Source organism: Eschrichtius robustus, chromosome 15 (assembly GCF_028021215.1).
Source record: "Eschrichtius robustus isolate mEscRob2 chromosome 15, mEscRob2.pri, whole genome shotgun sequence".
NCBI lineage: Eukaryota > Metazoa > Chordata > Mammalia > Artiodactyla > Eschrichtiidae > Eschrichtius > Eschrichtius robustus.
In genome coordinates, this window is record NC_090838.1 from 86,535,077 (window position 1) to 86,561,701 (window position 26,625).

Genomic DNA, 26,625 nt, shown 5'->3' on the forward strand with positions numbered 1-26,625 from the left:
GCCAGCTCACGAGCCCACCGGCGTCCTCCCACTACAGGGGTCTAGCCAATCTCCCCCGGAACTCAAAAACACAGAACAGCCACTTGCTTTCTCAGTTCCAACTGGTCCGAAAGCCAAGCCCGGGGCCCCAGCTGACCCTCTGGCACTCTGGAGCCGCTCTGCCGTGGGGGGAGGTCAGGAGGGTCCCACTGTCATCCCACCTGCACGAGAGCACTACCGCCTGTGGGAAGGATACAAGAAAGCTGGAGACAACAGAAACCCACAGCCAGACAAGGTAACCCTCCTTTCCTTCAGGGCTGAGCAGCGGGCTTTCCCAACCCAGAAGGCGGGGCAAGGGTGGATGGCTTAAGGCTCAGCCAAACCCACCCGTAAAAGGAAGGCCACTCAGGAGTTCATGTTTGGTTTCAGCCATGTTGAGACTTTCCCTCAGGCTACAGAGCACAGGGCTAGGAGAGCTCAGAGTCCAAGCCCTCCAGGGAGCCTCCGGCCTGTTAGCAATGGAATCACAGGGCAGACAGGTGAGCAGCACGTGACCCCGCATCAGGTAAGGCAGTGGAATCAGGGCTGACCCACAGAGGAGGACACTCAGGCTTGGCTGCTCAAATGACAGTGAACTCTTCCAGGCACAGATGACGGGGGTCACTGCTTCCAGATTTACAACAACCATTCCTTGTCCGTTAAGAAGGAGAAGCCAGGTTTCCTCTATGGGGAGTATCCAAGCTCAGGCTATAAGAAGAAAGTTTCCTTACATTTTGAACACTCTAAGTAGGATTCCAAAAATTATGATGAACACAAAACATGCAGCTAAGCAGGCTCCAGAGTCCAGAAACATCTCCACGTGGTCAGATCATGTGACAGATGTTGCTTTCGGTGTCAAAACGTGGAGCAGTCAGTTTCACAGTTAGTCCCACTGCATCCGTGACGTCTCCCAAGCTTCTCTTGACCTGCACACCAGCTTTCAGCCAAAACTGGCTGAGGGCCTAAAGGGACCTAATTGCGAGGGTCATGAACACACCAACAGAACCAAGATCCACCCGCAGGAACAAAGGCTAGAGCAGTGAGCCCCAGCAGAATGCCCCCTCCCTACGGCCACCTAATGAGGGTCAGTGAAACTCAAGTTTGTTCTGCAGCCCCAGGCCCCAATAGAGAGGCAGCCAGGTGTCTTTTCCAGCTCAGGTTGCATCTGCAGAGGACAATGAATGGAGGGAGAGGAAGGCGAGGCAGGGAAGAAGTTTCCATCCAGATTTCCAAGGAAAGCTCCTCAGGTGGAGAGAGGCTTAGACAAAAAGCAAAAACCAGTGGATGGATGGCTGGAAGGTATGAGGAGTTATCAGTTTTCTAGTCTTTGCAGATTTAAGAATGAAGTACGAGGGTCCTCTGAGCCCAACAACAAGGCAGCCTGGGCTATGAAACTCTTTCCAGTGGTTTTGGCATCATGACAGCCTATGTTCTCTCCATCCCTCTTCGCTCCCAAGTGGCAGGACTGTGGGGAAAGGCACATCACAGCAGCGTTGCCCGGGGGGGTGGGCTTCCTGATCCAGAGTTAGACATCCTCATGGGTGGCCATGGGAACGCAGCGTCCCTGCACTCAAAGCTCCAGTGACAGAACCGAGTCCCTGACCAGCTGCTGGAGACGAGAGAAGACCCGCCTGGCTATGTGCTCAGGCTGGTGCCTGCTCCTCCCATACTCCTGGGTGACAGTCACAGAGGTCGTGGTCGCAGGAGGGCTCAGTAGAAGCGCTTTCGGCTCTGATCCTGCCATTTGTTGTAGAGTATGAGCCCAATGACAATGGCAAATACGGAAAACACCAAAGAGAAAAAGACGATGAGAAAGAGGGCCAGGCCACTCAGGGGCGGCAGCGGGGCTGTCACTAAGGAAGCAAGAGAGAAGCAAGTCAGAATGAGGGAGCCCGCCCAGTGGGAAGGACCAACCAACAAGCTATCAAGTCCCCATTTCTGGGAGCTAGAGCTCAGACTCTCCCTTTCCGGATGCCGCAATTTAAAACCTAAACAGCCCACAGTCTGCTCATCATCTGTAACACGGAGACAAGTGAGAAAGCAGGGGCAAGTGCTCCAAGTGCTTCGGAGAAGAACCCCGAAAAGAGGCAGCCCCGCCAGCTGTACTGCATGTCACCCCAGACCCCCACAGCCCTCAACCTCCTCACTGGCCATGGGGCCTTTCCCCAGGATCCCCCGTGCTCACTCTCGGGCAGTTTCATGTTGTCCACCGAGGGCAGGAACACATCTCGATGCAGCTTCTCCTCTTCTGGGGTTCTCTCCACCGTCAGCTCAAACAACTTCAGGGAAATGACGTCATGGTTGTCTAAAGAAAAAGAGAACAAGGATTACTCAAGCCACCCTGAAAAGAGTGTCTTGGTTCAAGCTTCTAATCCACAGCTAACAAACAGTGACCTGAAAAAAAATAACTGAAACTTCTGTTTCTCATCTAAAAATAAGGACAAAGAACAGGGAATATTCTACATTATCCTGTATTTATAGTTTTTATCAACAAGCATGCATTACCTATATAATTTTAAAATTTAGAGAGGGACTTCCCTGGTGGTCCAGTGGTAAAGAATCCGCCTTCCAATGCAGGGGATGCGAGTTCGATCCCTGGTCGGGGAACTACGATCCCACGTGCCTCGGGGCAACTAAGCCCACACGCCTCAAGTAGAGAGCCGGCGTGCTGCAAACTACAGAGCCCACGTGCTCTGGAGCTGCGGGGCCACAACTGCAGGGCTCACACATCCTGGAGCCCGTGCACAACTAGAGAGAAAACCCGCACGCCACAACTAGAGAGAGAGAAGCCCGCGCGCCACAACGAAAGATCCCGCATGCCGCAATGAAGATCCCACGAGCCACAACTAAGACCCGACACAGCCATAAATAAATAAATATATATATATAAAAGGAAAGTCAATGTTATAAAAAATAAATAAATAAAAATAAAATAAAATTTAGAGATGATACAAGAACTAACCCCCCATCACACGTAAAACCTTCTAGTGAAAGGAGACACAGCAGCCCCACAGCTTCCCTTTAACACGGACAACACACACAAGCAAGACAGGAGAGGGCCTCCCAGCAGCTGTTTCATGGGCCATGAGCAGGGCACAGCTATTGGCCTGGAACACACTTCCCTTCTGGACTGTGCCTAATTCCTTGCAGTAACTGTGACCCTGAATCTCACTATTAATTACCAGAGAAGGATGAAGAAGTTAGGGACTCAATTTTTTCTCTCCTTTTTTAAAGTAACATTATAAATTCAGACAGTCAAACATGCTTGACGTGTCTCAATACACTGAAGTTGTATCTCTTACTGATGCTCAACCCAACCCAATGTTATCCAGTGGGAGCCTACTGAAGTTGGCTCCCAAGTCCTTTTACACGAACCCAGAAGTTTTTGATATCTTCCTTGCTTTTCTAGGAAGTTTTCAGCCTGTATTTCCTACCTTAGACCTGGCATTAGCCAAATCCCCAAGAAGCTCTTGTTCCTCTTGGCATTGGTATTCGTATAAAGAGACCACAAATATGAGTGCTAGGGGTGCTCATTGCTACTAGGTTGGTTATTGCAGACTGGATTTCTTGCCATCTCTATTATCAGGATGGCATTTACAGCTGCTTGGACTCTTAGAATCTTTAGCAGACCCCCAGGTAAAAAAACTGGATTTACCTTCAATTAGACAAAATGTTTTCTCTGCCAGGACTGAGATTAAACCATGGGACAGGATAAAGAGCCACAGTGATCCTCCTCACAATGGAGGGGCATCGAAGGCTGGGACGCTGTGATGTGTCCTTTCTCAGCATTTCCAATAATCCACAGCAAAACAAGTTAAGATGTTAACAAGAAAGGCCTTAATAGAAAGACGCAATTTGTATTTAGGGGTATCCTACAGGTGGAGAACATGGATGTACTAACCTAGGCATTATCACCAAGAACTTAGAACAAAGGACTCCTTAGGATAAACAAAAAATTATTCTCTTTGGCCATTTCCAACAGTTGGGAACAACTTCCCACTGACAAGTACAACAGGAGGTTAACTGAGCAGGTCCCAGAAGCCTGCAAGCTCAAAGGAAACTTGTGGACAGGGATACCGCTTTCAACTTGAGTCGCATAACAAGATTCCATAGCAAAGATCTCCAGCCTGTGCCTCCCCTTACCTGTGCCAAGGTAAGATGTCCCACAGCTCTGGCCTACCTGCACAGTATTTAGAACTAGCTGCCAAAACTAATCTCTTATAAGTGACAGAAAGCAGATCAATGATTGTCTGGAGGCAAGGTAAGGGAGGAAGGCTGCAAAGGGGCACAAGAGAACTTTTCCCTGATGGAAACATTCTGTATCTTGACTGGGATGGTGGTTACATATATGTAAATATTTGTCAAAACTCTTCACACTATATACTTCTGTTATGTGGAAAGCATATCTCAATAAGGTTGATTTTTTTTTAAAAATTAGTTGCTAGGATGTACAAAATCGGATTTCATTAAAAAAATCCAGATTTCCAGCTTCTCTTGAAAAACTAGAAGACATGGCCTCATTGAGCCCACATTTTCTATCGGCAACAATGGCTGAAACTGAGCGGATGCTGCCCATTTCAGATGGGTATTTGCCTTTCTTTCTTGCCAGAAGAAAGTTCTACTTCTTCCTAGCTTCATTCATAATACATTATATCAAAAGAACCAAAAGTTTAATTCTTTACCTCTTCTGAAAAGACGTTATGATTGATGCTAAAGCCAAGGGAGAGAATAAGCACATAAAAGAAGCTTCTCATCGGAAACAAGTAGGAAGAAAATCCAGAGGAGAGAGAACAGTAGAAGAGCCCGGTACTGCTAACGCCACATAAGTCAAGGAAGGCAGGGGTTTCAGACTAATTGGTCAAACAAGCTGAAGAGAGGACAAACAGCAAGCACACAGAACAGCAAAGAAGCAGAAGGAGCTTTTACAAAAATACTTCTGCTAATAGCACGGCAGGGACACAGGCCTGAGTGCAGCATTTACCATGGTGGTAAATTTACAGAGGTGGATGTCTTGGAAACACAAGCATCTGCACACACAACACATCCAAAAGTCTGAGCACAAAGGAGAGTCTGGGGGTCCGAAGAGGGAGGGCAGAGTCAAGGAAAAGCTTTGTTAAGAGAAAGGGAACTAAGCACATTAGGTGAAAGGACAGGAACCTGACTATAAAAAGAGGCACAAGAAATAGGAAAGCACAGAACTCAAAACACAGGCTGGAAGAGCTGGCTTGATGTAGAGGCAAACACTGCCTTCCATTAGCACCAAACATCTCCCGAAGACAACCGTGCTAGATAACCCCCAGCCTGGGCTTTTAGGGGATCTGGACACGAGAATGCAGGAAGATAAGCGCTCGCAGGGCACTTGTTTGCCAGAGCTCTGCCTGGCTGGCTCTCCCCTCTGAGGAGCCTCACCCAGGCTGCCTATTGAGATGTGACCTCAGTCAGGGCAAGTAAGGAGCACACGTGTGAGTACCTGAGAGATCCCCAGTGATGGAGGAGGTGCCGAAGTAGTAGCCCCGGGGCAGGCGGACACCGGGCACCTCTATGCAGTCCCTCCACTCATGCTTGCCATCGATGTCCATCATTATCTAGAATAAAAAGAAGAGATAAATCAGGGCCAGGCCACGGAAGCGGGAGCGAGACAGCCCATATCGCCAACAGGTCCAGAACAGGGACTCACCGTCAAATGCCTCTTGACATAGCGAATCACAAGGAAGGTGTCATAATGGAGATTGCGGACAATGGCCGTACAGCCCCCCAGCTCTGTAGGCCGCCCGTCCCGCTCGTGATCATAGCTGAGGGAGCCATTGTTCACCATGGCTGAGATGTAGGGGAAAACCCGCTGGGAAAGCAGGGAAGGAAAAGCAGAGAACGGTGAGGAAGTACTCTCAGGAACACCTGTGCAAACAGCATCAGGAATTCTGCACATAAAGCTGAGCTCCTCACAGCAGACCAGACAACCACTCTGTCTCATCACTAGCAGCCCCCGAGAACCCACACTGAGATGGTCACTCGAGGGACATGGCCCAGAAGTGACTGACCTCTCTACCTGCCTTCAGGAATCCTCCTTGCACCCATCTGGGTGGGTCTGAAATGGCCCCTCTGACACTCTGGAGTCTGACTGGAGTCCTCCCAAAGATCGCCATTTGGCAGTTACAGTCTACCCAAGACTGTTGTTTTTCTTCGTGTGTGTGTGTGTGTGTGTGTAATTGCCATGTCAACTTCTTGAAGAGAAAAATCATTTATTATGCCTCTCTGCATGTGTCCACCTTAGCTCCATCCCTTCCCCCCCAGGGCAAGTATTTTGCACACAGAGGTATTCCGAAAATACCTGTTCAATCAGGGAAATCTTTCCATTCAGGATAGCACCTTTCAAATCCTAAAATTCTATAAGCATATGATGCTAAATGGATTAGGACTCAGAAAGGGCAGTGCCAGAACCAGGCTGCAAGGTGGTGTTGTCCAGCCACAGATGACTATTCTTAGTCAAAAGACCATCCAGCCCATTTAAGCTTCACCACACATAACTTCTCCCACTAATACTCAGGGCAAGGTTCTCCCACTGAAAGTTTCCCCATATGCCACCCATTTTCCCACCTACTTCAGAGGCCCTCTCTCTCCAATAGGCTCGTGGAGCAAATTCTTCCCTAGAAATGCTGAGCTAACCATTCCAGAACAAGCCCAGTGCTAAGGCAGTGCAGAGAGGCAGGGGGATGAAAGGACAGGAAACATGAGACATGCCACTTCTTTGGTGAATCCCTCATTGTCCTAAACAATCAACATGCAAGGTGAAGATGCAGTCGAAATCAGAGACTGGTGACTCCTGAGACAACAGCCACACGGATTCTAAACAGTAGCAAATGTTGGATGGACACATAGGGAGTACGGGATGGCCATGGTGGGTCAAGAACTGAGTACCTGGACTCCGGGAGAATATCGCCTCTTCTGGGCCTGAGGGGGTCCAGCAGGTTATTATAAAAACAAGAGAGGGCACAGAAGACAGGAGACCAAGTCAGAAAGAAACAGCCATGGAAGAGCTATGACCCAGCTGTGGTGGATGAGCAAACCAATCTAAATCCCCAAACAGAATTTTAGGGTCTGTGGAAGGCATTTCGCAAGTCCTCATACCCCTCAAGATTACAGGCAAAACTATATGCACAGGTGTTTGTACACTTTCTAAGGAGAGGGTCTGCTGCTATCATGAGATTCTCAAAGGGGTCCACTAGGAAGACCCCTCTAACCCACATGGGGTCCTGAAACTCTCTGAAACTTTATAAAACACACAGTATCACACTCTCCAAGCAGGCCTCACTTATGTCTCTGACAGTCCAAAAGTCAGGCCATGAGTTGGTCTGTACCCAGACTACAGTATTTCTTTAGCAAGGGGAGAGACAGGAGTGATAAATAGGGCTAAATTCTTCCAAATTCAAGATGTCCTTTAGTGCCCAGGATCTCAGGATATAGCTCTTGCCCAGAAGACAAAAATCCCACCACTTGAGAGGCTATCAAATTAACTCTAATCCAAAGGGATCATTTACTCTGTAATTGAGCCTTATGGACATATATTTCCAGTTATTCTAACCGACAACATGTGGGCAAGAAAAAGCTCTGTGGGAACGTTGCAGCAGGACAGACTTAGAAAAATCACAAGGTTCAAGCATGTTTAGCTTCGCTCCAGAAAACTGCTACAGTTCTAAGCTACTAGCAACAAGAGATACCTGTACAAGCTCAGCTCGGCCCTGCCCTACAGGAAGTGTGGGCAAAGGTGTAGAACCCAAAGCGTTCCTGCCCGCTAATACTTAGTGGGCACCTATTACGAGCCAGGCACAGTCCCAGATGCTAGGAGCTCAATGGCAAACAAGATAGGCAGACTGCTCTCTGCTCTCATGGAGCTGACATTAAAGTGGAGGGGACAAACAATAAGTAAGTAAATAAAACCATCTGAGACTGATAAATGCTATGATAAAAATAAAATAGGTAACACAATAGAGACTGATGAGGAAACATCTCTCTGAGGAGACAACATTTGAGCTGAGACCCAAGTAGTTAGAGGGAATCCACCAAAAAATCTGAGGGCACAAGAAGCATGAGGTTAGCATATTCAAGGACTGGAAGATGACAGGGGTGTCTTCAACCCAGCCAGTGAAGAAGGGGCTGGTGTGAGCTGAGGAGGCAGCCAGCTCACACCAGCCCCCTACAGGCCACAGCAAGGGTCTGGGGTGAGCCTCAGAGCAGCTGCTCTTCTCTTGTGCCACTGGTGGCATATGTACAGGACTACAGAAAGGTATGAAATGAATCAGAGGATGATTAAACTGCTGGAAAACTACTCTTCTACAACTATCATTCAGGACAAGGGAATCGTGAGTATGTTATCAGCAGTTTACAGAGATGGGCTTCTGACAAGAAAGCCCGTAACTTCAGTGAACAATTAGGGAAAGAAGGGATTGAAAATGCCCTCGTGAGCTCTGGTGATCCCAAGGCTTGCTTCATTCATCAACCCCAGCACCTGTGATCAGACGTTGACGTTGTAACTTTCAAGGGAGTGCCTAGGACAGCGATCCTTAACCTAAGGGGGCCTTACTCTTCCCAAGGCTGGTGAAGCAGCCAATCATCCAGTATCAGCCAGAGGCAAGCTGGGCCTCAGGATGACCTGGGGGAGCTTTTCAACTGCACGTACACGTGGGTCCCGCAGTCAAAGAGCCTCGCTCAGTAGGTCTAGAATGGGGCACGGGACTATGTATTTTTTAAGAGGCACCACAGACGACTGGGATGTGCAGCCAAAGTTAAGAAATACTGCCCTAGACAGAGTCCCACAGCTTTGGAGCTGGAATCTGTCTACTTCAGCAACTCCTGACTTGGCCTTCCACTTTACACCTCACATTAACGATGTCTTTAAATGTCATCTTAACTTCTATGCCCAGTCAGGAGTTCTTGAAGGGTTCCTTGGGTACCCACTCATTTGACACAGCAGCTAATTTTCTTTCCTTGGAAAGCAGCCTATATATAGCCAAAACCAAAGGCAGAAGAATCACCCTGACTCCGGCAAAGGTGGTAGTTTCATTCCTAATTTAAGAGTCATCAAAAATTAGGAACTCCCACCTATTGTCCAAATGGTTGATGTCGGAAAGGTGGGGAGATGTCTTCAACTTTTTGTACTACAAGGCCCTCCACACGGTATCGCATCTTCAGCATAACTTGATTGAAAAGAGACTCATGAACTTGTGGTTGTGTGGATCCTATGCTAAAATTCCACAGGCGCAAAGCACACAGGCTGCAAACCACTAGGTGTAAAAAAGAGCACACACGGCGCTCTGTAATCAGGGAGACCTGGGTTCTAAATGCAGTTACACCACTAACACCTGTGTAATCTCTCTGAGATTCTATTTCCTCACTGTAAGCAGGGAGAATAATACACAGCTCACAGGGTTAATTATGAAGATGAAATGAAATATGTAAAGCATTTAGTACAGTGTCTGGTATTCAGAAGGGAGTCAATAAATGTTCATTCAACCAATGACCAAATTAATGAATTTTTAGATATATTGTTCACAGGTGTTCATATATAGACACAAAGCCAAACATATGTCTTTTAGAGCAGTAATTCCCAGACCACTGGCTGTCATGGACCACTAAAATCTCTAAACATATTTTTGGGATTAATAGGTTTGCCTTTTCTTGCTTTTTTTTTTTTTTTTTTTTGCCTACTAAATATATTAAAATATAATAATGAATGACAGGACAACCATCTATAATAAACATCATTTTTAAAAAGAACATTTTAAACCAAAAAAAGAAAGAACTATATAATTTTATAATAAATAACTAATTAACAAAACATTTCGCATTTATAAAAAGTCACTTCACCATTCCTATTCTTAAACCAGTGAAACTCTGTAACCAACCAATATGAGTCTATGAACCAGCATCTAGGAGCCACTCTCTTAAAGCAGGTTTACCAACCTAAACCCCAGTGCGGTTGAGGAAGCTGGCCAAGTTTGCTCCCTGGAACCTAGATGTGAAAAAAAGGAGGGTGGGAGGGGAGAGGGAGAGCACAGAGCCACAGCAGCTACTGCCAAGATGTCGATAAAACGTCCCTGGGAATGTCACTTATTGGTGTGAATATGGATAGCTAGCGTTTTTTGAGAGCTTACTCTGTGCCAGCCACTGTACTCAGTAATGTACACATATGCGTTCATTTAATTCCCACAACCCTAAGAGGTAGTACTGGTATCTGCATTTCACAGTTAAGAAAACTTGTTTAAGATAACGCAGGTATTAAGTAGTGAAAGCAGGGTTTGAAACCAGGTAGTCTGGCCTCAGAGCCCTGGCTCAATCACTATGCCACACTGCTCTCAAGATCAATCAGTATGGAACAATGGTTGCTATATACTTAGCTACAACCAAAACCAGCAAACCAACAAACAAAAAACCTAAGTCTCTAATATGCCCTGAGACACAAAGAAATACTGGAAAATGGCTCCAAATTAAAGGAAAGGAGAGATATGACAACTGAATGCAACATAGGATCTGGGGTTTTCTTTTGCTATAAAAGACACAGTGGGGACAACTGGTGAAATCAAATAAGGTCAATAGATTAGATAATAATATTGTTATCAATGTTAAGTTCCTGATTTTTATCACTGTGTTTAGGGAAAACAAGTGAAGAATTTAGGATTAAGTAAACATGATGAAGGCAATTTACTCTTAAGTAGTTCAGAAAAAAATATACACATATGCATAAGGTCAGACACACACACACACACACACACACACACACGCGCGTGCATGAGCACAGGCACAAACATACACATATACACGTAAAAGAAAAGGACAAAGCCAATGTACTAAAACATTAACATTCTGGGAAATCTGGGTGAAGAGCATTCTGGAATTCTTTGCATTCCTGTAAGTTATCTGTAAGTCTGAAATTATATCAAAATTTAAAAAATTTTAATGATTAATCTGAATCTAGTATTTACCACACTTTCAATTTTTCTATGTCTAAAAAATTCCAAAATTAAAAAAAGGTTTAAAAAAAACAGTACGTTAAATATGATGCAATGTTTTCATTTTTAAAAAGGTGTGTATAGTTCTGTTTTTGTTTGTCTTTTCTGATCTTTCTGTAATGAGCTTTTACATAAAAATAAGAATTAACAAAACAAATGCCTCTTCTACAGCACCTCCCTTCACACCTCCCTGTGACCTTCCCCTTGGCTCACCAACAGAACACACTCACTGCCACTTCCCAGACAGACACTTTCCAGACTTTCAAAACTTTCTAAGTCGCTGGTCCTACAGTAATCTTCATCCAACTAACCCTCTGTGCAGGAATCTGGAAAGAGGTGACTGGTTAACTGAGCAATACCCATCCTACTTAGAATGGGTAACATCAGTGAGATTAAGCAGCACGAGAAGGCCCCTGCTCCATAAGCCCCCAAACTTCTACTAAACTAGACTGGCTGTGACTCTGTCTCCAAGTCTCAAAGCTCCTCAACTGGAGGATACGGAATAGTGCAGCCTCCAGGCCAGCTGACTGCCTGGAAGAGCTTCACATACTTGAACATTAATTATCATGAACTCTTAAACTCACAGAATGATTTTAATCCCATTTATCTTAGTTGTGGCCCCCAACTAGAAAAAACCCAAACCATGTAATGTGGGGACTTCAATAGAGTACTGTAAAATCAGGAAACCTTAAACTCGAGGTATGCCCCAAACACTGAAGTTCATAACCCACCTACCCAGATTACAAGGGCCAAGATGTAGAACACAGCCTAAGACGCAACACCTTAATCTCACTGCTAACCACCATTATGGTAGTATGTGAATACTTCTTGTTAACTCTATGGAATAGGAGATCTTGTCTATAGTTCTACTGTGGGGAACCCATGAATCTCCTGACACTGTATGTAAAATCCTATTGTATTCAAATCTACCAGAAAGCCATACATTTCTACTTCCCCTGAAAACTAGTTCTCATCAACGAAGCTCAGCCTCACTGCCTAATCACATCTGAGAGCTTGCTGGACCTAGTTTCCAAAGGAGTGTCTCTTAGAAAACACTGCCTCACCAAGGACTGAGAAAAAAACAAACAAACCTAAGTCACATCCAAGTAGTATAACAATAAGAGAATTTAGGAAGTTATGGAGTTCCTTTAATACTGTAAAAATTCTGTCCACCAACAATAAAGACACCAAAAGGGATTAGTGTCTTCATCAACATAAAGATTTGAGGGAATGTGCTTTTCAATTGGAATGGCATATTATTGTTAATTTTCTTCCAGTTTCAAAAGAGGAAAAACAATCACGACATTAAAAAAATACGGGAAGCACCTCAAACTAGACTTCCAAGCTGGCCTGATCTGAGAAGAGCAGTGAGCTGCTCGCACCACTTTCCAACCAGCTGTTTCTGCCTCCAGGGGCGAGGCCCGAAGGTCTCACTGGGAAGAATGAGGGCCAAGGCTGCAAAGGGCTGCACTTCTGGGCTCTCATTCCAGGAAGGTCTCTTGCCACCATACTCTGATTTCAACTGAGAGAAGACATTCCTACTCCAAGATTGCTACTGAGTTCTCTGCAACTTTTCACCAACATCTGGGTTCTCCTGAGAAACGGATGACCATCAGCTGATGACTCCCTGGTGCCAAGAAAAGATGATCAGGTTGTGTTTTAATCAACATTGTAAAAAGTTAGCAATGCCAAGATGTAACTCACATACCACACAATTCACCTATTTAAAATCTATAATTCGGGGGCTTCCCTGGTGGCACAGTGGTTGACAGTCTGCCTGCCAATGCAGGGGACACGGGTTCGAGCCCTGGTCTGGGAGGATCCCACATGCCGCGGAGCAACTAGGCCCGTGAGCCACAACTACCGAGCCTGCGCGTCTGGAGCCTGTGCTCCGCAACAAGAGAGGCCACGATAGTGAGAGCCCCGCACACCGCGATGAAAAGTGGCCCCCGCTTGCCGCAACTAGAGAAAGCCCTCGCACAGAAACGAAGACCCAACACAGCCAAAAATAAATAAATTAATTAAAAAAAAATCTATAATCCAATGGGTTTTAGTATGTTCACAGGTAAGATTATGATAACTGCAATGAATTGTAGAACACTTTCATCACCCCCAAAAGAAACCCTGTGCACTCTCCCCACCCCAGCCCCCAACCCTCAGCACCTGGCAACCACTCATCTACTTTGTCTCTATAGATTTGCCTATTCTGAACGTTCTTTATATATGGGATTATACAATATGTGGTCTTTTGTGACTTGCTTCTTTTGCTTAGCATCTTTCCAAAGGTCATCCACATTGAAGCACGTATCAATGCTTCATTTCCTTTTAATGTTGAATGATATCCCATTGTATAGATATATTTTGTTTATCCATTCATCAGCTGATGGACATTTGAGTTGGATCCATTTTTGGCTATTCTGAATAATTCTGCTATGAACATTCATGTAACTTTTTGTGTAGACATGTTTTTATTTCTCTTGGGTGTATATACCTAGGAGTGGAACTGCTGGATCATATAAACTCTACATTTACCCATTTGAAAAACTATGGAATAGTTTTCCAAAACAACTGTACCATTTTCCATCCCCACCAGCAGTGTATGAAGGTTCCAATTACTCCACATCTTTACCAAACTTGTTATCATCTGTTGCTTTTATTTTAGACAGACAAGTGGATATAAAGTGGCATCTCATTGTGGTCTTTTTTTTCTCACTGTGGTTTTGATTTGTATGCCCCTAATGGCTAATGACGTTGAGCATCTTTTCATGTGTTTATTGGCCATTTATATCTCTTCTTTGGGAAGTATCTATTCAAATCCTTTGGCCATTTTTCACTTGGGCCGTCTTTTTAATTACTGAGTTGTACCTAGAATATATAAGGAACTATTACAAGTCCCTTATCAGATATACAATTCACATTTATTTTCTCCTATTCCATGGGTTGTCTTTTCACTTTCTTGATAGTGTCCTTCAAAGTATAAAACTTTTTAATTTTGGTGATTCACGTTGAGTTTTTGATCCACTTTGGGTTAACATTTGTGTATGGTGTGAGGTAGGGAAACACTTCATTATGCTGCCTATGGATATCCAGTTGTCTCAGCACCATCTGGTGAAAAGATGATTCTTTCCTTATTGAATGGACTTGGCACCTTTATCAAAAATCACTTGTTCATAATTGTGAGGATTTATGTGTGGATCTTCAATTCTATTCCATTGACCTATATGTCTATCCTTACGCCAGTACCACACTGTCTTTATTACTGTAGCTTTATAGTAAGTTTTAAATACAGGAAGTGTGAGTCTTCCAACTTTGCTCCTCTTTAATCAAGAGGAGGCTATTCTGGTTCTCTTGAATTTCAATACTGATTGTAGAATCAGCTTGTCAATTTCTGCAAAGAAGCCAGCTAGGCTTTTGAAAGATAGGGATTCCCTCAAATCTGTAGGTCAATGTGGGGAGTATCACCATCTTAATGATACAAAATTTTCCAATCCATGACATGGGATGTCTTTCCATTGACTTAGCTCTTTTTCAGTTTCTTTCAACAATACTTTATAGTTTTCAGAGTATAAGTTTTTCGGTTAAATTTATTTCTAAGTATTTTATTCTTTTTGACGATAGTTAATGGAATTGTTTTCTTACTTTCATTTTCTGATTGTTCAATGCAAGCATATAACACACAATAGATTTTTGTATGTTGATCTTATATCCCGTACCCTTGCTGAATTCATTAGTTCTAATAGCTTTTTGTGAATTCATTAGGATTTTCTATAGATAAGATCACATCATCTACAAAGGGAAATCGTTACTTCTTCCTTCCCAATCTGGACTAGCTGCCCTGACTAGAACCTCCAGTACAATGTTGAATAGAAGAGGCAAGAGCAGATAGTCTTGCCTTATTCCTGATCTTAGGGGGAAAGGATTCAGTCTTTCACAATTAAGTATGATGTTAGCTGTAGGGTTTTCATAAATGCCCTTTATCAGGAATTCGATTACTAATTTGTTAAGTATTCTTATTATCATAAAAAGGTATTTAATTTTGTCAAATACTTTTTCTACATCTATTTATATGATTATATGGTTTTTGTCCTTTATTCTATTAATATGGTCTATCATATTAATGCTCAGATATTAAACCAATTGTGAATTCCTAGCATAAATACAGTGTATTTATACATGGTGTACACTCCTTTTTATATGTTGCTAGATTTGGTTTACTAGTATTTTGTTGATGACTTTTACATCTATACTCACAAGAGATATTGGTCTGTACTTTCCATTTCTTGTGATGTCTTTATCCGGCTTTGGTATCAGGATAATACTGGCCTCAAAGAATGAATTGGTTAGCATCTGCTCCTTTGATTTTTCATATGGGTCTGAGAATTGGTATTAATTCTACCTTATGTTTGGTAGAATTTACCAGTGAGGCCATCTGGGCCTGAGCTTTTCTTTGTGAGTCACTTTTAAATTACCAATTCAACCTATCCAGATTTTCTATTTCTTCAACTATTATTTTAACAGCCATTTATGGCCTGACAATCTCACTGTGGCACAGGTGGTACCCTGTTCTTCAAATACAAGCTCTTGACTTACCTAAACAACAATTCTTATATTGCTCATGGGGGAACTGAGGTTATGTGATTTTGAACAACGTGTCCTGATTTCAGGGAGCCAAGCCTAAACACAACTTAAATCGTAAACTCCCTCACCCCCTTCTCAGATGCATTAATGTTGCTAGTATTTTCCCAATATTTCCTCATAAACAAATGTGGTAGACAGTGAACTGAGCAACGAGGTCAAGGGCACTCTGGTGACAAGGAAACAAGAAACCAGAGAGACAATTTTACCACTGCCTTGAGTGAGCTGCTGAATTGCTCCACAGCCCTTCCTGCCTGCTCCTTCTCCTCCTCGTCCAGCACACCTTCAACACACGACGTTTCCAAATTTTCAAAGGGTACTCTATTTGTCACCCTCTCCTTCTGAGCTCAAAATAATAAAGCAAAATAAAGAGATTGCAGTCTCTGGAGTCAAACCCACTACCTGGGTGTCACTGACGAGTTTTTTTTTAACCTTTCTGTACTTCAGTATCTTACCCATAATGTAGGGATAATAATAATATCTACCCCAAGGGGTTGTTAGGATAAATAGGTAAGACATGTAAAAGCACTTAGAACAATGCCTGGCACCTTCAAGTATGATGTCAAAGAAAACCAGGCCGCTAACAAAACACATTTGACTTCACCCTCTAAGACAGTACCAGGTCGTTGGGATGTATAGAGGAGTACACTTTCTCCACTCTCTGCACTGAGCATAAGCTCTGAGAACTGAAATTGCAGAGGAGATCACTCCGAGAATGAATATCTCCGTTCTCAAGGAAATCATCCTGGCATAAGGAAAAAACGGATGGGAGGTGGCAGAGCACCATAATTAAAAGTGCAGCCTGTGGAATCAGATGGACCAGTGTTCAAAATCTGGCTCCACCTTATATTGGCTGTCACCTTAGACAAGACACTTCTCCAGTCTTCTATTTATGCATTGGTAAAATGGGAAAAATAATATTGACTATAAGGAGATTTGATGAGGATCAAAATAATAACTGTAAAGTACCTGGCACATAACAGCCACTAAAAAACAGAAACTGCTTTTATTCGTTCTTTTTACATTTAGTTTTAATAAATAAATTTGTTTAATAAATAATAAGGAAACAATGACCTGACGTTGATCCAGGGGTTCTTCATCCTGGTTATGTATGGGACTCTCACCTGGAGATCTTTGAAAAAGTAAGGTTGCCCAGATTGCACCTAAGACAAACAGCATCAGGCTCTCTGAGCCTGGGGCCTGGACATCAATAGTTTTAAATGCTCTCCAGGTAATTCCAAGTGCAGCTGGGAGTAAGGCAGAAAAGAAGTCCTGGTTTTTACCATCTGAAACTAATTTTTTTGATTAACATCCACTCTTCTTACAAAATGAGGCCCATCAGATCTGCCCTCTCAACCAGACTTACTCCCATCTGATGGAGAAATGGAAGCTAAAAGAGTCTGAACGATTTATTTCTGGGAGAAACAGGGAGCCACGTTTAAAACTCTAGTCAAGCCCTGAAGCCCACACCTCTTATTCAGATGTATTTCTAACTACCACCACTATCTCTTCAGCGGGACTGCAAACCTTCTCATGACATTCCCCTCATTAAAATCCTTTAATGCACTTACCCCCTTAAAATACTTAGAAACCCAGACTCCCCAACAGACACACCACCCTTCAGAACCCGCCCCACAATGTGCACGGTGAGGACGAGTCACCTACGTTCAGGTTGCTCTGCTGCCGGTCTAAAGAGCCAAGCCACCAACCACCCAAGGAGACGCTGCTCAATCTCACGGGCCAGTTAGCTTGCTCCAGAGGGAAGAGTGTTAGCAGCAAAGAATGCAATGTGAATGGCGGCCCTGGAACATGGCGAGACCGAGGGCCCTGTTTTTCTTTCTACCCTCATCTCTCCCTGACCCCCCTTTTTCCCCCTCACATCCACTTTCCCTTCTCTAACTTTATCACCTTAACACATGGCTTTTCCCTCTGCACTGGTTCCTAATTCTGCAGATTTCAACGTCAATGTCACTTCCTGGAAGAAGTCTTTTCCAACCACTGTCCCCACCACCATCGTCCCACCCCAGGTTAGATGCTCCTGCTGGGTCTTCCTATAGCCCCCCTGGAGCACCCCCATCAGCACCCTCACTACTACATCAGCACCCCTGCTACTAAGTGCAAGGACTGTGCTGGTCTCGCTAATTCCCAGGGCCTGGCACTTTGAAAGTGCTTGAGGTCTGATGGACGGAAGAAGAGCCCAGAGGCAACGTGGAGAAGCAAGTCTATAACTGACCCACAACAAAGGTTCCTCTCCTAACTCAGGTCTCACTTTCCACTTCCTCTAAGCAGAACTCTGTGGGGAATGTGAAAAACTGTTGAATCTGGGTGTTGTATATACAATGATCTGTTCATCCAATTTATTTATAAGTTTGAAATTTTTCATAAGGAACTTTTGGGGAAAAAAGTAAAGTAAGTTCTGCCTCCATTCCTAATCCTGCCTTTCTTGCTAAGTATTATTTAGCAACAGGATACCCAGCAACAACGTGTCCTAATCATCTTCCCACCATCTGCTCTCAGGGCCATTAGGCACAGAGCGAGCACAGACCTGTTGCTAGTATAAGACAGTACTTAAGAACACTCAGGGTCAGCTAACAAAAAGAAGCTTCTGCCAACAGCCAGATACTGGGTTTCAACAAAATGCTGAGATTTCATCAATTTCTTTTTACAGCCTTTCCTAGAGGAGAGGAGACTTGCTGTGCAGTCCTCTGAGAAGAGGAAGAAGAAAAGGATGCTGGCAAGGGGGAGCAGCTGCAGAAGAGAGCTCAGCAGTGATACAGGACGTCAGGGGAGTGGAGGTACCTAAATTCAGCTTGCTCTGTGCTGGCCTAGGCGCCACAGCACCAACCAGCCACGCATGCTCAAGCCTAGGGGCTCCCAACGTGCACAAGACAGCACACTGTTAACACTAAAGAAAAAGCCCCCATTCGCGAGAGCCATTCCCAAGACCGTGCACCATAAACAGCTCTATCTAGAAAAAACCCTGACATAGACATTAACTCTTGAAGTTCAGCAGGTGAAGAAAATAGAACCGAACCCCTCACTTTCTTTCCCCTCTGTTTCCTCTTCAACAACATTCCTAAGGCAAAGGGCTGTGACGTCAGGGCAGCTGACCTAAGCTCTGACACTTGCCATTACCTCTTGCTGCTTCTCCTCATTGGGATACGTGTCTACAAATACTCCCAGCCCCACAAATTTGTCCATGTTTCCAAACACAGGCCCTAGAGAGAGAGAACAGATGATGAACAGTGAAATAAAGCCAAGAGTTGATAAAGGAATAATACATCACTATGATAGAGGAAAAAGTGAAATTCAAAAGGCTCCCCAGCCTCTCCTTAAGATGAGGAAACAGCTGTAAAAGCACCCAGTGAAGGGCACGGCCTGTAACAAGCACCCAGTAAGCACCTGCAGTTGTTTGTCATTAAAGGCGGGGAAAGAGAGAAGGCCAGCGCCACCCTGTTTAGCACCCCAGTTGCTCCCTGATCCAAACTGGTTGCTAAGGCGCCCCTAAAGAATTCTGCTTCACAAACGCTTGGTGACGACTACACCCCTGAGAGAACTGAATTCCCAAGTTTCCACTTCTTGTTGCAGAAGAGATCAGGTCAAATCAGGCTGAGTTTTGCCATAACTTGGAGCAATGGCTCCCGCACAACAAGGAAAAATAGATACCTCTTCTCCTTTCTGCTGACTCAGGAGTTCTGAGATCGGGCACTATCCATGCCCAGAAGAAACCAGCGTGCCCAATGTCAGTGTTCGGGACAGGCAGTGCTTTCCTCCGGCCAGCGGGCCGGGAGGTTTCAAAGGGAAAGCGGAAGTTACCAATTAGCAAGAAATCACCCCGGGATGAGTCAAGTTCAGCTGCTTTTAGGACTCAGACCCCATTCTAGAGACTAGACAGGCCAGTCTTTATCTACAGACGTCAAGGGAGAGGGAAAACCGCTGGCACTGTGGAGACGCGCCCTTCTCAAAAAGAGGGCACACAAAAAAGCAGGTCTGTCACACACCCCACAAGAGCAACCCAGGGTCCCAGTACCTGGCTGCATCCGATCCTTCGTGTACCAGATCGCCAAGCCGTCCCCGTGCAGGTTCTTCTTCCCTTGTCCGTGGATTTTGAAGTGCACCTGCAACTCCCAGTCTCTCAGGAAACATGGCTAAAGTGAATAAGACCCTAGAATCAATGAGGAACATGAAACGCGAAGCCCTCAGGCCCTCATGCACAGTCTACAGACTCGGAAAACACAAACGCAGGTGACGTGAGGCTAAGGGGTAAAACCGAGATCTAAGACTTCCTAAGTGTTTGTGTGGTAAAATTAAACAGATTGAGCCATTCAACTGTATATGATATTTAATATGAAAAGTGAATAAACCTCCCCATTATCTTCACCATCTCCCAACAGAAACAGGATAGCACTCCAAAGTTGGAAAAGACAAGAGAACTTCGTGTTAGAGCACTGTGATTCTACATCCACCCAGCAAAGGATCTCAGCCTACAGAGCAGAGGTGGCTGATTAATTAACACTCATCTGCAACTTGGATTTCAAAAAGGGTCAAAGCCCCATTCATTACAAAAGAAAAAGATAAGCTAAGTCATTCCGCAAAGGTCTCCAGGAATAATTAGCAGATGCTATAAACAACTCTAATTGGCTAGACTTGGCCCTATGCCAAGCTGAGGGGCACCCCAGAGTTCCCTTGAGAAGGGGTAAGCTATGCCCCCACCAACCTCAGGCCCACGGCCAAGGAGCACAAATGCACCAAAGGAGAACACCACCACCCCCAGCACAGGGACAGCCTCTGGTGGAAAAACATTTAAGGAGGTGGTTACCAAACAGACTCTTGTTTTTCTTCTTTTGAATTGTGTATCAAAACCTTGTAAAAATGGAGAAGCAGGTAAGTGGATGGTTAAGTGTTCTAAATAGCTGAAAACTTTCAACCACTTTCAACCCACTTTCAAACCAGAGTGGGTATTTGTTTTGCAGAGGCTCCTGGTTAAAGTTCACCATGAAGAAAGAAGGGAAGGAAGAGCAGATAGACCAGTGGGGTTCAGCCAAAGGCCCTCCAAATAGATTGTTCTGGGGAATTCCCTGGCGGTCCAGTGGTTAGGGCTCCGCACTTTTGCTGCCGAGGGCCCGGGTTCAATCCCTGGTCAGGGAACCAAGTTCCCACAAGCCTCGCGGCGTGGCCAAAAAAAAAAAAAAAAAGATTGTTCTGGCTCTTGAGCAACATACTGCTAGATTATTTTCAGTTTTCATTTTTAATTTCTGGGAAATCTTCCAAAAGTGTTAGTATTAGGAGTACGTCGTCAAAAATAAAAGGGGTGTGGATACTCCTGAGTTCACCAAACAACCCTGAAATCTCCAATAGCTTTCCCTCCTCTGATGAGCCCAATCCCTGTGTTGTCATTCGGGGTTCTCCTCTTTCTGCTATTTCATTTAGATTTCACAGCAAGAGTGAAATTCAGTAGCAGGAAGCTGCCCATAGCCAATGGGTAGGTATGATGCCCCTGGGAAGAGGGTAGGGCCAGAGAAGTTCACACTGAGCCAAGAGGTGTCTGCCACTTATCCTTGGCCTTGTGCAGCGCAATGCTATACAGTTTTGCTCAGGGCTATGTCTAACAGTGGGTCTCAAACTTTGCTGCGTATTAGATTCACCTAGGGAGCTTTTAAAAATCCCAGTGTCTAAGCTGCACCCCATTCCAATTATTTCAGAATCTCTGGGGGTGGGACCCAGCCACCAACTCCAGTGGACAGCCAAATTTGAGAACTGCTCAAACAAATCCATCCTACTCAAATAACTCAGAAACAATGCCACAGCTCATTCCGAGAGTCAAATACCAAAAATACAGGTATCAGAGAATCTGAAAAAGGGCAAGATAACTAGATCCTACACTAGAATCACTGCTACATAAAAGGGTTACGTAGAGACAGCTAGCAAGACAGCAGCAAAGTCTTGGACACAATCATTTATAATCCATAGACCTGTATCAGTGAAACTTGTAACAGAGGTGTAACAAACAACAGCACATTTCTGTAACCATTTTAACTTTCCAAAGCTTTTTCATGTCTATTGCCTTATTTTATTCTCACAATAACCCTGGTGGGCAAGTAGAACAGATATTATGAAGCTCATTTAACAGCTGGAGAAACTGCAAACTGAGAGAGGATAAATAACTGCCAGGGCTCACAGTGGGTCTGTGATACAGCTAGACTGAGAACCCAAGTCTTTCAACTGCCAGCCCTTCACCTCTTCTACCAGAACACACTGCCCTGCATTCTGTCCAAGACCGAGTTCAGCACTGCAATCTGGGATAAGGGGCCAGCTTGTGCAAACAGCTCCACGTAGAAACTTCTCATCCCGCTGCTCCTTTAGAATTCTCTGCCACACAAAATGAACAGGGGAAATAAATCGTTTCCTTTTCTGAGATTCACTTGTCTACAACTAATGATAAAAGCCATGTACAAGTAAGTTCTTAGCTTCTGCGAACCCATGAGAAAGTGTTAAAGGATGCCAAGGTCACTCCTAAAAGTGGTCATAAAGGATTTAGAAAGAGCCCTGGAAACCGAAAAGAAAGCATCATCTTACACTTGTACAAAATCACAGTGCAGCCACACCAGGAATACTGCATTCACTTCTTGCCGCCATACCTCAAGGACGACAATGTAGCTAGAAAAGGCCCAGAGAAGAAGGACAAATAAAATGACCAAGGGCTCAAAGTGGCTTTTACACGAAAATAAAACTTAAAATTCGACTCAAAGGGAAATAACAAGGGGGGGGGGTTGTTACTGGGATGAAGCTTGAGATAAATTTAAAAGAGCAGTCTTCTATTTCATAAAGCAAAGTAATTAAACATGAGTTAACTTATTAACCTCCAAAATAACACTATCAGGTCAATCAGGAATTAAAGACTGCTATTTTTCTATTTTCAGAAAATAGAATCAAAATTGATTATTTGCTATACTTAGGGCAACAGAGCATCTCCCTAAATATCTGATTTCATTATGAAGGTCATGATAATCTCTGAAATGAAAATCCTTGATATCCACAGAAGACAGAATAGTGGGATAGACAGTGAAATTAAGTCAGTATGCCACTGGTGAACTTTTTAGTACTTTCTGGGTCAGCAACACAGGAGGGAGAAAGATTCTTACCACCCGGTTCCACAGGGCACCCTGTTTACTTTGCATATCTGGGGTAAGGCGGATATACTGGGTCATCACCATGGCATTGCCCATCAGATTCCACAGGGAGGAACTGCTTGTGCCTACACCTACGGAGAGGAAGTAGATCAGTTCATTCTCTTCAACACCAACCCGTTCGGAAAGCCATCATGGACCCTCCGAAAGCTGGTGTCATCACCTTTTTTTCCCCTTTCATGTCACTCGATCTCCCATCTTCTGTCACTCATTACATCTCAACTCCTTACCATCTTTACAGTTTCCTTTCACAAAGACTTTCTCAGGTGAAGACCCCAGAGCACATCAGAGCTGTCACTTTATCCATGCCACAGTAGCCATAGCTCAGATCCATTCTTCCCCATTTTGTATGTGAGTAAATTTTAGCACCATGAAATAAAAAAATTTCCCCAGTTACACCAAAAGAGCTTGACCCTTTGGGGCTCTGTGGCTTAATCACATTCTTTCTTTGAACAATCCAAGCGTGAAGCTACTTTTCCCCTTACCTCAGACTATCAGCCCCTTGCGAGTGAGAACTTTGTGTCTGTATAACCCACAGTATTAGCAACGAGAAGGCACTGGATGCATCTGCTAAGTAAATAATCACCCTTAGCAGCAGTGTATATACTCTTGCACTTTGTGATTTTGTTTGTTTGCCGTCCCCATATCCTCCAGTGGGGAAACAGACTTGTGTTAATTAAGCCATCTACACTGATTTGGTCTTCTTTGTAGCTAACCATGTAAATTTTCTGGTTGATAAGCTGTGCCTAGCGGCCTACGAACACTACACAGAGCAAAGCTAACCAGCCTCTTTCATCAATAGGGCTCCTGGACTGGAGAAGAACACGTGTCTTAACTGACAGCAGAATTTTATCTTCTCAGTCCGGCCAAGTTCTACCCTAGCTCTGCCGCCTGCTTTATTTCTAGCACATCCACAGCTCCATCCGGAGCCCGGCTCATTGCTAGTGGCCCTCAATCACTCCCATCGGTCGCAGTTCTCTCCCCTTCCCACATTCCTCCTGTCCAACTCTAAGCGCCCCTTCCTCCAGGCCCGGCGCTAGTGGCATCCGAGAGCCCGCTTCGACCTGCTGGAAACTTCCAGGGCTAACTCCGGGGTGGGAGGAGGGTAAACGGGCCCCTGCCCTTCGTACCCGTGGCTCCCAAACACAGCGAGAGCCCCCGGTGCCCCCACCCACAGCCGGCAGCATCGTGGGGGCCATGAAGCCCTTCACCGCCCCCGCCTCTACGGACAAGCTCAGGTCCCGAAGCTCTCCCCATGCACGACCACCTCGCCCCCGGCGCCTCACCCTGGTAGGGCTTCGATAGCGAGTGCTCCCGTTTCAAGTACTCGAACGTTTGACCCGCCCTGACTTGCCGTGGCCCCTGCCCAGACCCCAACAAAAGGAGAAGGAGCAACATCCTGGACCCATCCCGAGCCGACAAACGCCGCCGCCACCGCTGCCACCACCCAGAGGGTTCCAAGGCCACCGCCATCTTTCCCACTGCCTTCCCTTCATCGAAAGCCCGCCCCGTCCTCCAAGCCATTGGCCCATGGAACCACCTGCTTCACGTCCTATTGGCTCTCGTCGAGTCCCCGCCCCCGCAGGTGAGCATTTCACCGATTGGCTGGCTTGAGCACCAGTTTGCCTTGCCAACTCAGGAAAGGGGCGCGGCCGAATGCCTGGATTCCCTTATTTGCATTTGTCCTGAGTGCCACTAGGCCTGCTGGGATACGTAGTGATTTCCATTTCGTCCATGCATTCTAGAGTAAATTTAAAGAGATAAAATGTTTCTTCCAGTTCCACGCAAACGATCTAGCCTCTCTGCCATAGTACCCTCCTGACTGTGCGGATCTATCAACTGATCTATAGAACTGAAGGGAGAAATAGACAACTTCACAACTCAAGTAGTTGGAAAATTATCAGGAAAATTATCAAATTTATAAAAGACTTGAAGAGCACTATCAAACAACTTGACCTGGTGACATTTATAGAAATTCCAGCCAACAACAGCAGAAGAGACATTTTCTTCGGGCGCAAAAGAAACATTTCCCAAGATAATCTGAACCAAAAAACCCCAAACCTGCACAAATTTAAAAGAATTGAAAGCACATAAAGGATGTTCTCCTATCATTACAGTATTAGACTAGAAATCAATAACAGAAAGATTTCTGAGAAATCTCCAAATGTTTGGAAATTAAACTAACTTCTAAATTACTCGTGAGGGAGTAGGAGGCACTGGGCGACTTCAGCGAGTCCTCTGAGAAATGGAACAGAGTAATCAATCCTTTAACTGTTGGTGCAATAATACATCCGGGCCCCGAAGCCAAAAAAGTGAGATTCATCCCGGCTTCCATTCTCTTTCTCAGCAATTCCACCACCGAAACAGTAAATAATCATGTCTTGATGGTTTTATTCCTAATTATTTCTCAAAGCCATCACATCCTTTCCATCCCTCCCTTTGTCTTTCCCCTGAACCACAACAAGTGTCCCAAATGTTGTTCTGGCCACCATTATCAACATGGCTATCCAAGTGATCTAAACCGTCTACCCATGCACTTTTCTGAGTGTCGGGGTTAAATGAGTGCATATTGGTAAAGCTCTTACCTCTTAGAGTAGTGTCTGCCATGTAGTAAGCACGACAGTATCAGCGGCATCACCATCATTATTAACAGAGCCCAGCATGGTTCACCATCACCTGTGGGGAAGAGGTTCAGGCCCTTCAACCTAGCACACAAAGCCATCTGCCATCTGGCCCACAGCCCCCTTCCTTGCCTATATGCTCCAGTTTCCCCTGTTCCCTCTCCTTTGCCCCAGCCCACTTTCTCCTGGAGGCCTTCCCTGACTCCCTCAGCCAGCGGGCAGTGCCCCACTCTGAGTTCTCAGTGTTCCCAAGCACATTTCTTACACAGTACTTGCCAGCTCTGTGTGTCTGTCTTCCCAATAGACTTGACCAAAGTTAAACCCTTCTTTCCTGAGCATAAATATATTTAATAGGAGATATATGACTATGAGCCTGTTTTATGGGGGGTCAACTTTTTAAAATTAAAGCTGTCACAGCTATTGACCTTTTACACACTCTACACAAAGCAGATGACTGGTGATAAGACATTAGGAATTGAATACATCTATCCGTGTCATACCTTGGCTTTAAAACCATGCATGCCTCCCACTAATGTTACACTAAGGATAAAATCCGAACTCCTTAGTGTAACATTCAAGGCCCTGTTCAGCCTGAGTCAAATCAGGCTGTACACATGTCTATTACAATGTGTGTCATTCTGAATTATGGTGCTCAATTAGCAGATTATGTGTTTGTTTCCCCAGCAAGTCTGAGAGCTCCTGGACCACAGGGAGCAGATCTTACTCATTTCCTATCCCAGGCCCCACCCACTTCCCCACTCCCTAACCCATCACCCAGCACATAGTAGGGATTCTCATTGTTTTGAATAAAATTATCTTCATTGTATTTCTCTATCAGCTGGAATTTTTTTACTGTGGTAAAATATACATAACATAAAGTTTACCATTTTAAGTATACAGTTCAGAGGCATTAAGTACATTCATATTGTTGTGCAGCCTGTGAGCTTGATTTTTGGTAGATTATGTCAGGAGATGTCTCATTATGAAACTCATTACAATGAATAAAAAGGGAATAAAAGAGAAGGGTGTGAAAGACAAAATGCACAGGACAATAAATCAGACTGTTGCAAAAGGGAGAATGCTCACTAATGAGGAATGCATCAAAGAAAAGGAGGGAACTGGGGTTTTATAGAGGCAGGTAAACAAGGAGTCATCATGAGG

At 44.7% G+C, this 26,625-nt stretch overlaps 1 protein-coding gene across 1 annotated transcript; it reads right to left on the minus strand.

Annotated features, from left to right (window-relative positions):
- Nucleotides 1-391: 391 nt before the first annotated feature.
- On the minus strand, nucleotides 392-24,327 carry LMAN2L (lectin, mannose binding 2 like). The gene is made up of 8 exons (XM_068564497.1): nucleotides 24,130-24,327; nucleotides 22,799-22,917; nucleotides 19,687-19,804; nucleotides 18,792-18,874; nucleotides 5,696-5,857; nucleotides 5,489-5,603; nucleotides 2,204-2,323; nucleotides 392-1,871 (listed from the first exon to the last, which is right to left on the minus strand). Exons 1-8 carry the CDS (start codon nucleotides 24,314-24,316, stop codon nucleotides 1,729-1,731), a joined length of 1,047 nt encoding a protein of 348 aa, XP_068420598.1. The 5' UTR covers nucleotides 24,317-24,327; the 3' UTR covers nucleotides 392-1,728.
- Nucleotides 24,328-26,625: the final 2,298 nt, after the last annotated feature.

Excerpts from the sequence above, each read along its gene's own strand:
- LMAN2L (XM_068564497.1), bottom strand. The coding sequence starts at position 24,316 with ATGGCGGTGGCCTTGGAACCCTCTGGGTGGTGGCAGCGGTGGCGGCGG. Across the intron at positions 19,805-22,798 it reads GTGCCCTGTGGAACCGGGTG|CCATGTTTCCTGAGAGACTG; the intron begins GTAAGAATCTTT and ends TATTCACTTTAG. Across the intron at positions 2,324-5,488 it reads CATCACTGGGGATCTCTCAG|ACAACCATGACGTCATTTCC; the intron begins GTACTCACACGT and ends CTTTTTCTTTAG.